The 13,437-nt window shown below is 39.8% G+C and overlaps 3 protein-coding genes across 3 annotated transcripts in view; all 3 read right to left on the bottom strand.

The window, feature by feature from the left end:
- Positions 1 to 826: 826 nt before the first annotated feature.
- On the bottom strand, positions 827 to 2,717 carry LOC102208774 (chymotrypsin-like protease CTRL-1). Its single transcript, XM_005754104.2, has 7 exons — positions 2,567 to 2,717; positions 2,199 to 2,302; positions 1,993 to 2,072; positions 1,831 to 1,912; positions 1,551 to 1,731; positions 1,220 to 1,350; positions 827 to 1,024 (listed from the first exon to the last, which is right to left on the bottom strand). Exons 1-7 carry the CDS (start codon positions 2,700 to 2,702, stop codon positions 863 to 865), a joined length of 876 nt encoding a protein of 291 aa, XP_005754161.1. The 5' UTR covers positions 2,703 to 2,717; the 3' UTR covers positions 827 to 862.
- Positions 2,718 to 3,143: 426 nt separating this feature from the next.
- hsc70 (heat shock cognate 70) lies at positions 3,144 to 7,697 on the bottom strand. Its single transcript, XM_005754103.1, has 9 exons — positions 7,531 to 7,697; positions 6,190 to 6,394; positions 5,824 to 6,029; positions 5,357 to 5,509; positions 4,729 to 5,284; positions 4,420 to 4,622; positions 4,100 to 4,298; positions 3,756 to 3,988; positions 3,144 to 3,564 (listed from the first exon to the last, which is right to left on the bottom strand). The coding sequence occupies exons 2-9, from the start codon at positions 6,392 to 6,394 to the stop codon at positions 3,370 to 3,372; spliced, it is 1,950 nt and encodes a 649-aa protein (XP_005754160.1). The 5' UTR covers positions 7,531 to 7,697; the 3' UTR covers positions 3,144 to 3,369.
- Positions 7,698 to 8,179: 482 nt separating this feature from the next.
- LOC102208237 (GTPase-activating protein GYP7) overlaps positions 8,180 to 13,437 on the bottom strand; it is a 12,465-nt gene continuing 7,207 nt past the window's right edge. The window contains exons 5-10 of the mRNA XM_005754102.1: positions 10,365 to 10,432; positions 10,097 to 10,243; positions 9,571 to 9,661; positions 9,268 to 9,416; positions 9,025 to 9,166; positions 8,180 to 8,938 (exon numbers count right to left, since the gene is read on the bottom strand). Of these exons, the coding sequence (XP_005754159.1) occupies positions 8,770 to 8,938; positions 9,025 to 9,166; positions 9,268 to 9,416; positions 9,571 to 9,661; positions 10,097 to 10,243; positions 10,365 to 10,432 (766 nt within the window). The 3' untranslated portion in view covers positions 8,180 to 8,769. The remainder of the gene's footprint in view (positions 8,939 to 9,024; positions 9,167 to 9,267; positions 9,417 to 9,570; positions 9,662 to 10,096; positions 10,244 to 10,364; positions 10,433 to 13,437) is intronic.

Genomic DNA, 13,437 nt, shown 5'->3' with positions numbered 1-13,437 from the left:
ATAATATAATATAATATAATATAATATAATATAATATAATATAATATAATATAATATAATATATACACGCACACACAAAATAAGTGCTTTGCAGATTTTATATATGTATATTAAAGTATTGGCACATGATCTATGCACCATATCACAAGATCATGCGTTTCAGTTTGTGTAACTTAACATGTGCACAACTTTAACTAAATTTCTGTTTTAGTGACTGACAACAGGCATGTAAGTATCTTACCAGTCCCCATGTTTCTTTTAGCTGAGAGATTCTGTCTTTACTGCCTCTTCTAGAAGTCTTTGATTGCTCTTCCCTTTTAGTTTACGCAGTAGCAAATGAAGCAACGCATGCAGAAATGAGCTGATAAAAAACCAGGAACACCCCAGAATATGCTAATGCTGCAACACTTTTGTAATTATGCTTTAAAAGTGGGAGACGCCTTATATGTGTAATACTGTACAAGGTCTGTCTTGTTATAGTGTGTGGTTTCCAACATTTTAGTTCTGCTATGCAGTCTTTAGTAACCACTTTCACTATCCTACCCAATCACCCTCACTCTCTGGCTTATCAGATGGGCATGAAAAACAACAAACCAACAGTAGCTGTTTTAGAAATCTATTGTTCTGTTTGTCACAAATTCACCAAACATCAGCATTGTGGGATTTGCTAACATCAAATGTCAGTTGTAATAGTAATAACTAGTAAAATACTAGTGCGATTGTTATTCATTTACCGATAATATTGTAATCATTGATGGAAAGATGGGAAACGTGGTGTGCTCTTATTTATTTTGCTAGCAGTATATTAAAGGGAAGCCTACACATGTGTGTTTTGCTGATTTATTTATTTTTTTCTTAAGCTTCAGTTATTAGCAATTGTTTGGTCGACCCAGCTGCGCAGGTATGACACACGAGAATACACAGCAGGGGTGTAGACATTGCAGTTAGAGGTTCCCCAGGACACAATACCAGTGAGGTACCATACACCACTGCTCTCACAGACCAGAGGGCCACCAGAGTCACCCTAAAGTAGACAAAGGGGATGTTTTTACTTTGTTGATATAAAAGAAAATATTACATTTTTATCATGCTCTTGATATTATTCAGCAGTGATGCATTTAATTTCTGCATTTTCTGAAAATTCTGAGCTACCCCCTAAAATTTGACCTTCTAAGAGTATTTCTGATCATTGTCATAATCATTTTGAAGTGGTTGTTACCTGACAGGAAGACACTCCAGAAGCACCAGCACAGATCATGGCATCAGTGATTCTGTTGTAACCCCAGTAGCTCTTGCACTGATCAGGGCTGATCAGAGGCAGGGCGGTCTGCTGGAGGAAGCGAGGGCTTGCTGAGAAAAACAAAAAAAAGGATAGGAATAAAAAGAATTAGTCTAATTGCAAACGAAGTCTTTCACATTTTTCTCCAGGAACTATGCAGCAGTGTATATTATTCATTTATTTATCTGCATTACCTTTTTGTAAACTAAGTTTTTTACACCAGTGTATTGTGAGATGATTATCTCAATGCACCCGTTGGAAAAAAACTCACATGTTACTCCAGTCCGGCCCCATCCAGTGGTGACACATTTGGTTCCAGAGGGGATGCTGCTGGTGGAGGACATCAGGCACACAGGTGACACACGGGAAGTATACTGTGCTGGGGAGGACAGCCTCAGAAGAGTGATGTCATTGTTAAAGTTCTGGGAGTTGTAGTAGGGGTGAGTGATGGCCTAGATGAAGAGGTGAGGATAAACCACACACAAATGTAATACGATTCAGACAAGGGCTTTGATGAAGACAACTTTCATTTGTGTTGTATTATAGCTCACCCTAGAAATGTACATGACCTGAATTGGCTCGCTATTGTACTGCCGATCATGTTCTCCCAGGATCACACGGTGGTGTGATGGACTAAAAAAAAGAAATAAATCAGGTGGATGATCAAAGTGTTGGAAGACTTATTGTGTTGCTACAGCACTCAAGTGACTTACTTCACACCGCAGTGAGCAGCAGTGACAACCCAGTACTGGTTGATCAGTGAAGCTCCACAGAAGTGGAATCCAGTGCTATCCTGCAATAAAGAAAAAAAAATATCTGTAACAAACTTCTACATTTTAATTTAAAATGAAATAAGTTGTTGTAAATCGTGACTGTAGCAAAACCACATTGTTTGTGAGTAGTAAATAACTGAAACTACCTGAAGCGAAACCTGCCAAGGCCAGGAGCCAGACACAGCATTTTCCCCGTTCACAATCTTGTTGTATCCACTCACTTGGGGCTTGATAGCAGGCACTCCACACCCTGAGACCCAGTGACATAAAAAAAGCTCAAAGTTATTTGACAAAAAGTGTCAGAGTTAATTCTGTATGTATTTTTGTACTTGTCTTTTTTGGTGGTGCACAAAATGCTTAACTGTGTTTCCCATTTTCGCACACAGCTGACCAGTGTGTAAAGTGTTTACTTTTGTGCAGCTAGTCAAACAGCAAGAGTAAAATCCACAACTACCACCACAGATCTCAGAGTGTGGTAGCAAATTTCTTTGTCATGAAATCACAAATCACTCACCCAATGCAGAGGCCACAAGAGCAAAGCAACTGATGATCAAGAACATGTTTGTGTTTCGGTCGTGATTCCCGAGTTTCAGATGTGGGGCACACTTGCTTTTATATGCACATCCAATACGCTTGACCCTGAACTGCATGTGTAGGTCTTCATGCCCCACCCACAATCCCCCCTTTCATGTGCCCACAGTATGGGAAAATGGCATCTGGTGATAAACTCAGTTTTTGCTGAATTCTAAATTCATTTTGCTAAAAGGCAAAAGCACCAAGTTGTCATGTAATAGACAGGAAAAACCTTTCATTGACCTTTGATCAAGATGTTCCAAGGTACATGCTCTTGCTTGCATCTTATCTTTCAAACTCACACATTTACAGTCAACATCTCACCTCTTTTTAACATCGACCTTTTTTCATTGTGGCAGTATTTCCTGTAAATATTTCTTGTTAATAGGCAGGAAAAAGATACTGATCAGATCACATGTGGTTCGTTTACAGGAACCAGTTTTATCTGCACTTTTCTACAGCTGCAAGTTGAGTGTCTCTGTGCATACCTTAGTTTCACAAATGAGAAGATACACACGTTAAAGTTTTCAAATCAGAATTTACTGTTGATATTTATTGATTTTTTGCATAAAAAAGCATTGATACAAAGGTGTGACTTTTAAACTATCTAAATATGCATCTGGATATTGAATGTGATGTGTGCTTAGATATTGCAAAACATTTGTTATAAACTTGACTAGATATTTATCAGATGTGTACTAGGTAAGGTGAATATCTATTGGCAAATAGTAAAAAACACTGAGTTCAGTCAACTTCCTCGATAGTTGGGCCAGAAGAGGAGCCACCTCCTGCACCGCCAGGGAAGCCACCGGGCATTCCTCCTGGCATTCCTCCTGACATTCCTCCTGGCATGCCCCCTTGATATAGTTTAGAGATGATAGGGTTGCACACCTTCTCCAGTTCCTTCTGCTGGTGATCATACTCCTCCTTCTCTGCCATCTGGGGAAAGAAAAGAGCAAATATACTCTACTATGACAGAAGGCTTTGTGGGTCAGGAGTTGACAGGAAGCATATGACAGGAAAAGGAAAAAGGATATTGATTCATAACTTTGATACAATGTAATGCTCACTGCTTTCACAATTTTAGATAAAGAGGAACCTCGGCCTACTTTTAAGGCATGGCTTTTTACCTGGTTTCTGTCCAGCCATGCAATGACTTCGTTGCACTTGTCCACAATAGTCTTCTTGTCCTCTGGGCTGATCTTGTCTTGGAGTTTCTCATCCTCTACGGTGCTCTTCATGTTAAAGGCGAGAGATTCAAGGGAATTCTTGGCTGTCACTTTCTCCCTCTGGACTTCATCCTCAGCCCTGAACTGCTCTGCTTCCTGCACCATGCGCTCAATGTCTTCTTTGCTCAACCGGCCTGTGACAGAATTAAATTTTTTTCCCCTGCATTCATGTATAGGATTTGATTTTTTCATAATAAATTTGCTGCTGGATATATGAATTAGTGTGTATTTTTTCATAATTGTACCTTTGTCATTGGTGATAGTTATTTTGTTCTCCTTTCCAGTGCTTTTGTCCACTGCAGACACATTGAGAATGCCATTTGCATCAATGTCAAAGGTCACCTCGATCTGAGGAACCCCTCTTGGAGCAGGTGGAATACCAGTCAGTTCAAACTTCCCAAGGATGTTATTGTCCTTAGTCATGGCTCTCTCACCTTCATACACCTGAAAACAATTATTCATATTGTAGCTTAATGTATCAGAGTCAGGTTTTAGTGTACACAAGTACCTAGAATGCAGCTGGGCATAAGGGTTAAACAGTTACACAACTTTAACCCTGATGTACCTGAATGAGCACACCGGGCTGGTTGTCTGAATAGGTGGTAAAGGTCTGGGTTTGCTTAGTGGGGATGGTGGTGTTTCTCTTGATAAGGACAGTCATTACTCCTCCAGCTGTCTCGATTCCCAGGGAAAGGGGTGTGACATCCAGCAGGAGTAGGTCCTGTACATTCTCAGACTTATCCCCAGCCAAGATGGCGGCCTGCACAGCTGTGGAGATTTTCCACAAAGTTAAACTGATTATGGTTTCAGTCAGCAGCTCTGTTTTATTGAGCCATAGCTGAAATATATAGTGATAAATGCTGCAGAGACCCACCTGCACCATAGGCGACAGCCTCATCAGGGTTAATGCTCTTATTGAGGTCACGACCATTAAAAAAGTCTTGGAGCAGCTTTTGAATCTTAGGGATACGTGTGGAGCCGCCCACCAGGACAATATCATGGATCTGTGTCTTGTCCATCTTGGCATCCCTCAGGGACTTCTCCACAGGCTCGAGGGTTCCACGGAACAGGTCTGCATTGAGTTCTTCGAAACGGGCCCTGGTGATGGAAGTGTAGAAATCTGTACCTTCGTAGAGCGAGTCGATCTCGATGCTGGCCTGGGTGCTGCTGGAAAGGGTACGCTTGGCGCGTTCACAGGCCGTGCGGAGGCGACGCACGGCTCGCTTGTTGTTGATGATGTCCTTTTTGAACTTGCGTTTAAACTCAGCTGTGAAATGGTTCACCATGCGGTTGTCAAAGTCCTCACCGCCCAAGTGTGTGTCACCAGCAGTGGCCTTCACCTCAAAGATACCGTCCTCAATAGTCAAGATTGACACATCAAAAGTACCACCTCCGAGGTCAAAGATAAGCACATTGCGCTCCCCACCAACCTAAATTGAGAGGAGAGAATTACAAAGAGGAAGCCAAAATAGCAAAAGCTGAACATTTTAAAATTAGCTTACCTTCTTGTCCAGTCCATAAGCAATAGCTGCAGCAGTAGGCTCATTGATGATGCGCAGTACATTAAGGCCAGAGATGGCCCCAGCATCTTTGGTGGCTTGACGCTGGGAATCGTTGAAGTAAGCTGGAACTGTGATGACTGCATTGGTCACAGGCTGTAAAGAGAATAAGACACTAAGTTAATATTGCTTCTTTTTTTTAGATCTGAAACTGCAAACATGAAAACTGTAAGGAACCACTTTATCTAACTATAATTTACTATACAGACACCACAGACACTAGATAACCTGGGGAACCTGCTTCATGTCAAAGTCATTAAACTTCAGTGCTATTATATTTTCGAGAAGTATTCATATTTAGAAAGATTAGCCAGTTTAGTTTGCTGATAGTTGCAGGGTTTTTTTCCTGCATAAAACCCTACTTTTCCACCTAATTTCAACGATCCTGTTATCCATTCACTTTTATCTACCTTGCCAAGATATGCTTCAGAAATCTCCTTCATTTTGGTGAGGACCATCGAGGATATCTCCTCTGCGTAGAAGGTTTTGATCTCACCCTTATATTCAACCTCCACTTTAGGTTTGGATGACTCATTAATGACTTTGAAGGGCCAGTGCTTCATATCAGATTGTACCACGAGATCGTCAAACTTACGACCAATCAGACGCTTTGCATCTGGAAATAGATTTAATGGAAAAAATTCGAATTGGTTAATGTAATGTTCAGTTTGGAGTGTATCGACAATATTTACGTGGTTATAAAGTGAGGACACAAAGAATACTTTTATTTGATCACTGCTTCAACTGATTTGTCGGTTGGGTATTGGAGTTCTTACCAAATACAGTGTTGGTTGGGTTCATAGCCACCTGGTTCTTGGCGGCATCTCCAATAAGTCTCTCTGTGTCTGTGAAAGCCACATAACTGGGTGTCGTCCTGTTTCCTTGGTCATTAGCAATGATCTCCACTTTGCCATGCTGGAAGATTCCCACACAGGAATATGTGGTGCCTAGATCAATACCCACTGCTGGTCCTTTAGACATCTGTGACACAGAAGAGAAACGTAGTACTGCAATCCCACATTTTTGCACATACTCATCATTATTGAGCCAAGGATTATTATCTGTTTGTATTTTTATAGTTCTAACATTTTCTGTGTGAAAATGTTATTTAAAATGTTACTGTAAGCATCTTGAAAGGTGAACCTGGTGCTGTTACATAAGCCCAGACACCACTACCACGTGAGGTCCGGTTTGCGGTGGTGTGCTGTCACAGTACCACAGTGACTTAAATGACCAGCTGACACTTGAAACATATACTACTGCTCTTCTGCCTTGGCAACATAATACTAGAGTGTCTTACTCAAGCTTTTAAATGTGCTACACTAACCCTGCAGTAGTGACCGGTGTATCTATTTTCCGACAGCTGGCTCTAAATAGCTTTCACTTATTATATAGAGTATCCTCCTGTCTGCATAGTAATGAATGGAGTGTGACAAAAAATTTTCAGGGATCAGTTAATCAGAGACTCAAACCTGGCCTGGTTCCTTTTAAAACTAATGATGTGAAAAAAGAAATGGACAGCATTGACGTTCAGAAGGATTAGCAAAGTAGTCCTCTTATTATCACAGTTCTTGGAGTCGTGTTTTGAATTAATTGCCAAACTAAGGGAGCAAGACCCTTTTAGGAGCTGTGAAAATCACAAACACCCAGTTGATTATTACACTAAATCACAGAGCATAACGTTTCTTGGCTTATCTCCTGTTTTCTTTCTGTAAATGTGTCAATCATTGTTCCTCCAAGGCTCCAGATATGTTGCAAACAGAACTTATTATTGAATTATCACTTGTTATCCAGTTGGGTAACCACAGAGCAGAAAATGCTAACAAACTGTTGTGGCAGCACTGTACCAACATCTGAAACTTGTTGCAAGACTGTTTTTACATGGAAATTAACCACCCACACAGAAACCACCCATGACCTTTGTGGAAATTTGAGAAACGTGAGCACTTTTCTTCATAGAGAATTAGATTTATTTTGTCATGCGATTGTTTGAAAAGAACCATGCAAGCCTCACTTGCTTGTGAATTTGACTTCTGCCAGTTAGACGTTGAAAGCAGTAAGCAAGACAGACTATGAAGCAAGGCCAGAAAGCAATTTATGCTTTTTATTCTTGTTACCTTTGCTGTTGAATTTTCAGCGCTTGACAGTTTACAGAATTAAAATGCTTTTTTTTCGCTCAACACCCAACACAGCCGTCTGAGCTTCTCTCCAGCACTCCTTTCCCCTCTTCTGGCAGGCCGACTAAGAGGACGAGTGTCAGTTCCCCAGTGTATAAAGAGCACTGTGCAAGGAGAGAGGGTGTCAGGTGATCCCATTGAGGAAAGTTCTCGACCCACGTCTTCTCTCTCCGAATCTCCAAATAGATTTCTATGTAAAAGCCTCTATTTTTAACTCTGTGGTTCTCTCCCAGTTTTACAGAACATAGGCATTACAGAACATGCTCTGTAATGAAGAAAGGTAGTTCCTGAACATTGATAATTAGGTTCACATACTCCATAAATGGTGATGAGTGAGGACACCGTTTTTATTAAAAACAGCTTGTAAATATTGCATGGTGCACATTAACTCACTTTAGCAGAACTATTTTTTATAGCACTGACCTCATTTGCGATAATCGCCTGTAAAGTCCATCTTTTTTATGTGTCTGAAGTCGCACAGTTATTCAGATTTGATGTTAAGGCTTCTTAGAGGATCTTCTTTTGCATTCCTACATATCAAATGACTTTAATTCAGCTCAATCAATTCACATAGTAAAACAGGGTCTTTCAAAACACAAGGTCATCTTTTATTTAAAAAATTCAAAAATGTAAATGAAACAGGTTTATTCACCAGCAGAATAAAAATCTTCAACACTTTTACTGAGGTACATTTTCTTAAACATTCATAGTGTAGTGTGCATGTTTGTCATTCTCTATTTAGGACAGTTATGCAATGTGGTTTCTTGGAAACTTTGTGGTACACATACTGTAGGCCCCTCTGATACATGTATCATCTACCATTAAATATAACTGCCAGCGAAGAGACCGGGCCTATTTATAAACTGCTAACAACCTGGAAAAAAAATAAAACAAAGCTCCTACTGTGAAGTAATAAAAGATTAGACCTTGCATAAAAAAAATAAAATAAAATAAAAAATCACCGCACAACAACTCGCACCCAGTGTTGGTCAACTATAAGACAATAAATAGTGTACACGTACTCATAGTGATGAGTGAGCAAATTTAAAGTGAGCAGCAACCAGCAGTACATTAGTGTTTCCCTCAGACAAAAAAGTAAGTGGCATCAAAAAGTGCATGTAGGGATTAACTGTCAGCTACAGATTACAACCTGTGAGATCATTAAAAAAATAAATAAAATCATTTTAAAACAAATAAACTACGGAGATGATAAAAAAAGTCCTCGTGTTTGCTCCGATCAGGCCTGCAGCGACCGTTCGTAAAATCCCAAGCACAGCGCTTGCAGTAGTTGTAGAAATGATGCTCGGCTTTCTTCAGTATACTGTTCAGGTCCAGTGTCCCCTGAAGGCTGCACAAAGCACACACACACACACATTAACTAACACATGCACATCTTATTTGTGATGAGCCGTGTGATGCAGCACAAAAACAAACCCGTTAGCATATTGGAGGAGCTGAACGTCATCTGGGCACTGCAACAGAGACTCTCTGTGCTCTAAAAGGATGGCTGCACAGATGAAGAGCTCAAAGGTGAAGTCAGTGTTGATCGCCTGCAGCTCTGACTCTGAACCGTCTTCTGGCAATATCACAAGGCAAGGGCATAATAAGAAGTAGCAAAGAGGTTTGTGTTTTTTGTGGGAGTTTTTCTACTTTTTCTTTTGTGTTTCCGGGCTTTACCTGTGCTGAATTTCTGAGCAACTCTTTCCTGGTAACGAGCTCGGTCGACTTGCTGTGAGATGAGCTCCAGGTGGTCACAGCTCAGGATCTCGAACAAGCGTAGTGCTTCGCTGTGTTCAAACTCCCTCTGGAAACCAAGCAGCAGCCACCTTAAAGGAGGGGCAACATGTGCTTATATGTAAATAAGACGTTTGTGTGGGGGGGGAAACAAAACAAAACAAAAAAACCTTGCAAAACTGCATTTGAAAACTCAAAATAAAAAAATAAAATAGAGCACAGAAAAACAAAGCCTTGCAGATCTACCTGTGACAAAACGTAAACCTCTCCATGTTGCCTTTCACCAGATGAGCATAAAGCGGAGGGTCCAGTTCCTTCAGCAGAGCTGCCTCCAACTCTAGATGTTAAACAAAACTTTTATACTTTAACTAAACTAATTTATACAAAACATTTTTTTGTTTTTATAGAGACTTAACTCTATTTTAATTGGATTTTGGGCTAATATGATTTTGTTCTGCATATCCGACCTACCATCAAATTTCTACCCTGGAAATAAAGTTAGTGTCTTTGTTTGACCACTAGGGGTCATAAAGTAACATATTACTCTTTCGATAAAAAGAAAAAAAGCAGGCAGTGCTTGACTGAACTATTAAAATAAGGGTGCATATGAGCACAACGGTGCAGAAGCTGAATGAAATGTATTATCTGAAACAGAAAAGGAAAGTTTAATTTACAGATCTTACACCATGACAACAGTGGGTGTGGCAGACATAAACAAAACACTACTTTGTGTCAAAGTATTTTTTTTAAATATCTGTTTTGTTATTGCTACCTATTTTCCTGTGTAGACCATCGGCCCTGAAGTCCCTGGAGAATTTCTCCATGTAGCACGAAAAACTCCAGAAAGTGTCAACCTCACAGTCGAGGACCTCCAGGAATCGGCTGCACAGGTCATTCATCCCCTGGGCATAACTAACCTCTGGATTTACAGCAAAGGGAGCAATGCATAAACAGTTAGCCTCTTTTTTATGGCTCAACAAACAACCTTTAAATCCATCTGATCCAGACCGAGTCAGCAAACCTGACACAGGGTCGTTTACCTGGATGAAAAGCAGCATAAGTGATAAGGATTTCTCGCAGAACCAACAGATTGCCTAAGCCTTCATTCCTGCAAACATCCACAGACACAAACAATATTAGTATGTTATAAATAAGCAGAATTAGTTCAACACAGCTGCCAAAACTTGTTTTGATGCGTAACACTGGTGATGCTTTATGCCCCAAATTAAACCTTCACTCATGGAGAGATTGTCAGATGTGACATTTAACTACTAAGTCTTCAATTGAAAGTCAGTTAAATAATTTTAAGTTTCTAAGAAAGAAAATGAAGCGAGGGGTTTTTATTCAGTGTTGTCCACTTAGTCATCATTTACCCAACTTCACTTTTCCTTAATAGAGCAAGCTGGATTCCTACCCAAAATTTAAATGTTTAAAATGATTAAGCTCGTCAAGAACAAAATGCAGGTGACAGAAACTGCAAAAAAGGCAGTTTAATTATGAACATTAAATGCTATTCATACCCAGTAACACTGATTTGGGTCATTTACATAGAAAAGAGGAAAAATCTTGTCAAAATGCATTAAAAATGTTCAACTAAATTTTTTAAAATCATCTGTTGGTTAACAGCATTTATTGGCTGTATTTAAAAGTGTGAACATAAATATCTTATTAATGAAAGGCCTTCAGAATATTTCCTTTTCTCCTACTTCCCACCCACTTTTCCAGTTCAGTGTCACACTGGTCTTGGAGCTTACCACCGCTCCCTCAGATATCTGTAGCCTCGATTCAAAAACTCATTTTAAGCCGCAGTTAGTCCAAATTTAGAATCTGAAATGTAGTTTAGACTGAAGAATCTACACATCATCATCTCTAACATGATGCCGATACATGACACATTTTTCCAATCAGTGAACAAATGATTATTCACTGACCATTGTGTCATGTGTCTAAATGCTGTCTCATGGTGAGATACAGGAGCTGCACTGAAGCAGAGAGGAGGCTACAGCACATCAATTAATACAGCTCAGAAGATCACCAGGTCCTCTCTGCCCCATTTGACTTGTTCACTTCCTGCTGCCTCAACAGTGTGTAAAATATTTTCAATTCAATTCTATTTATATAGCACCAAATCACAACAATAGCTGCCAAGGTGCTTTATATTGTAATGTAAAGACCCTACCATCATAGACCGAAAAACACCCCTATGAGCAAGCACTTTGGTGACTGTGGGAAGGAAAAACTTTTAATAGGAAGAAATCTAAACCTAAGTGGAAAGTTTTAAGCCTAATCGTAAAAGTACAGACAGCGTCTGTCTCCCGAATCCAAACTGCGGTGGTTCCACAGAGGAAGGACCTTAAAGCTGAATTCTACTTTTAAATATTCTAGAAACCACAAGTAAACCAAAAGTCTGAGAGTGCAGTGCTCTAATGGGGTGACATGGTACTATGATGTCTTTAAGATAACATGTGGCTTGATTATTCAAGACCTTGTATGTGAGGAGAAGGATTTTAAATTCAATGGATGGAACAGGGAAGCCAAAATAGGAGAAATGTGCTTTTTCTAGTCCTGGCAGTAGTCTTGCTGTAGCATTTTGGAACAACTGAAGGCTTTTCAGGGAGTTTTAGGAAAACCTGATAACGAATTACAGCGTCAACTTGAGACAGGATATTTTTAATTTTGGAGATATTGCCAAAATGGAAGAAATCAGTCCTAGATATTTGTTCATTATGTCCATTGAAGGACATGGCCTAATTAATATAGACTCAAAGATTCCTCACAGTGTTACTGGAGATCACGGTACATGCCATCCAGAGTAAGGATCTGGTTAGACATCACATTTCTAAGATTTTTAGGGCTGAACACAAAAACCTGAGTTTTATCGGAATTCAGAAGCGAGAAATTAGAGGTCAATAGAGGTCATTAGAGGCAGATCGTTACGTGTATTATCTGGTTTCATGGAGACCTGGGTATCATCTGCAGAGCAGCGAAAATGTATGCTATGCTTTCTGTGTAAACAGACTGTACAGAACTGGTTCTAGTGTGGAACCCTGTGGAACTCCATAATTAACCTTAGTGTTTGAAGAAGACTCCATTAACATGAACAAATTTGAATCTGTTAGTTAGATATGACTCATACTACTGCACAGCACATTATCTTTAATACCTACAGGATTTTGTAATTACTGTAATAAAACATTATGGTGAACAGTATTTAATGTTGCATTTAATGTTAAAGGTCTAGCACAGGGGTAGGGAACTCCAGGCCTCAAGGGCCTGTCCTGCAGGTTTTAGATGAATAAAGATTAATTCATTACAAGGCCTCTGGAGACTTCAAGACATGTTGAGGAGGTGTTTTGGCCATTTAAATCAGCTGTGTTGGCTCAAGGACACATCTAAAACCTTCAGTACACTGGAGTTCCCCACTCTAGCAGGACAAGCAGATGTATGAGTCCACTGTCAGAGGCCATAAGAATATGATTTGTAACCCTCACTAAAGCTGTTTTTGTACTGTAATGAGCTCCGAAACCTGAATGAAACTCCTCAAATAAACCATTCTCTGCAGATGATCTGTTCCACTGCTTTGTAAGATTTTTTTATTTTTAGATAAAAGGTTGGTTGGAAATTGGGTTATATTTTAGAGGATCCATCACATCCTTGTTCTGACTGATTCAACTTGCTCACCTCTGGCATCAGCTACAGCAACTTGTAGATCAAGGGGGACCAAAAAGAAACGGTTTCTTCTCAAACACCAGTACAACGGTAAACTTTGCACTGACTCCCCTCTCTACCACCACTACCACATCCTCTTTTATTAAGAGTATTCTTCTTGGTGCATTAAGTTCTCTCCTGTACAGTACCACAATGAGTGGTATCTTACATTTTTAGAATACTCTGTATATTATATTTATCTATACTCTGTGTAATATTGTATTGATATTTGTTAAGTCACTGTGAAATTACAAAATACTTATCTCTACAACTCTCAAATGTACAACTACAGTGGGGCAAAAAAGGATTTAGTCAGCCACCGATTGTGCAAGTTCCCCCACTTAAAATGATGACAGAGGTCAGTAATTTGCACCAGAGGTACACTTCAACTGTGAGAGACAGAAT

Source organism: Pundamilia nyererei, unplaced genomic scaffold (assembly GCF_000239375.1).
Source record: "Pundamilia nyererei isolate P.nyererei 1_Seehausen unplaced genomic scaffold, PunNye1.0 scaffold00508, whole genome shotgun sequence".
In the NCBI taxonomy this organism is placed as follows: Eukaryota; Metazoa; Chordata; class Actinopteri; order Cichliformes; family Cichlidae; genus Pundamilia; species Pundamilia nyererei.
Note: the sequence above shows the minus strand (reverse complement) of the source record. Positions and strands in the feature narration are given on the sequence as shown.

Coding starts and splice junctions, on each gene's coding strand:
- hsc70 (XM_005754103.1), bottom strand. CDS start 6,394: ATGTCTAAAGGACCAGCAGTGGGTATTGATCTAGGCACCACATATTCC. Junction 5,285..5,356: donor CTTATGGACTGGACAAGAAG/GTAAGCTAATTT, acceptor CTCTCAATTTAG/GTTGGTGGGGAGCGCAATGT. Junction 3,989..4,099: donor AACTATCACCAATGACAAAG/GTACAATTATGA, acceptor ATTCTGTCACAG/GCCGGTTGAGCAAAGAAGAC.
- LOC102208774 (XM_005754104.2), bottom strand. CDS start 2,702: ATGCAGTTCAGGGTCAAGCGTATTGGATGTGCATATAAAAGCAAGTGT. Junction 2,073..2,198: donor CTTGGCAGGTTTCGCTTCAG/GTAGTTTCAGTT, acceptor TCTTTATTGCAG/GATAGCACTGGATTCCACTT. Junction 1,732..1,830: donor AGGTCATGTACATTTCTAGG/GTGAGCTATAAT, acceptor CTCTTCATCTAG/GCCATCACTCACCCCTACTA.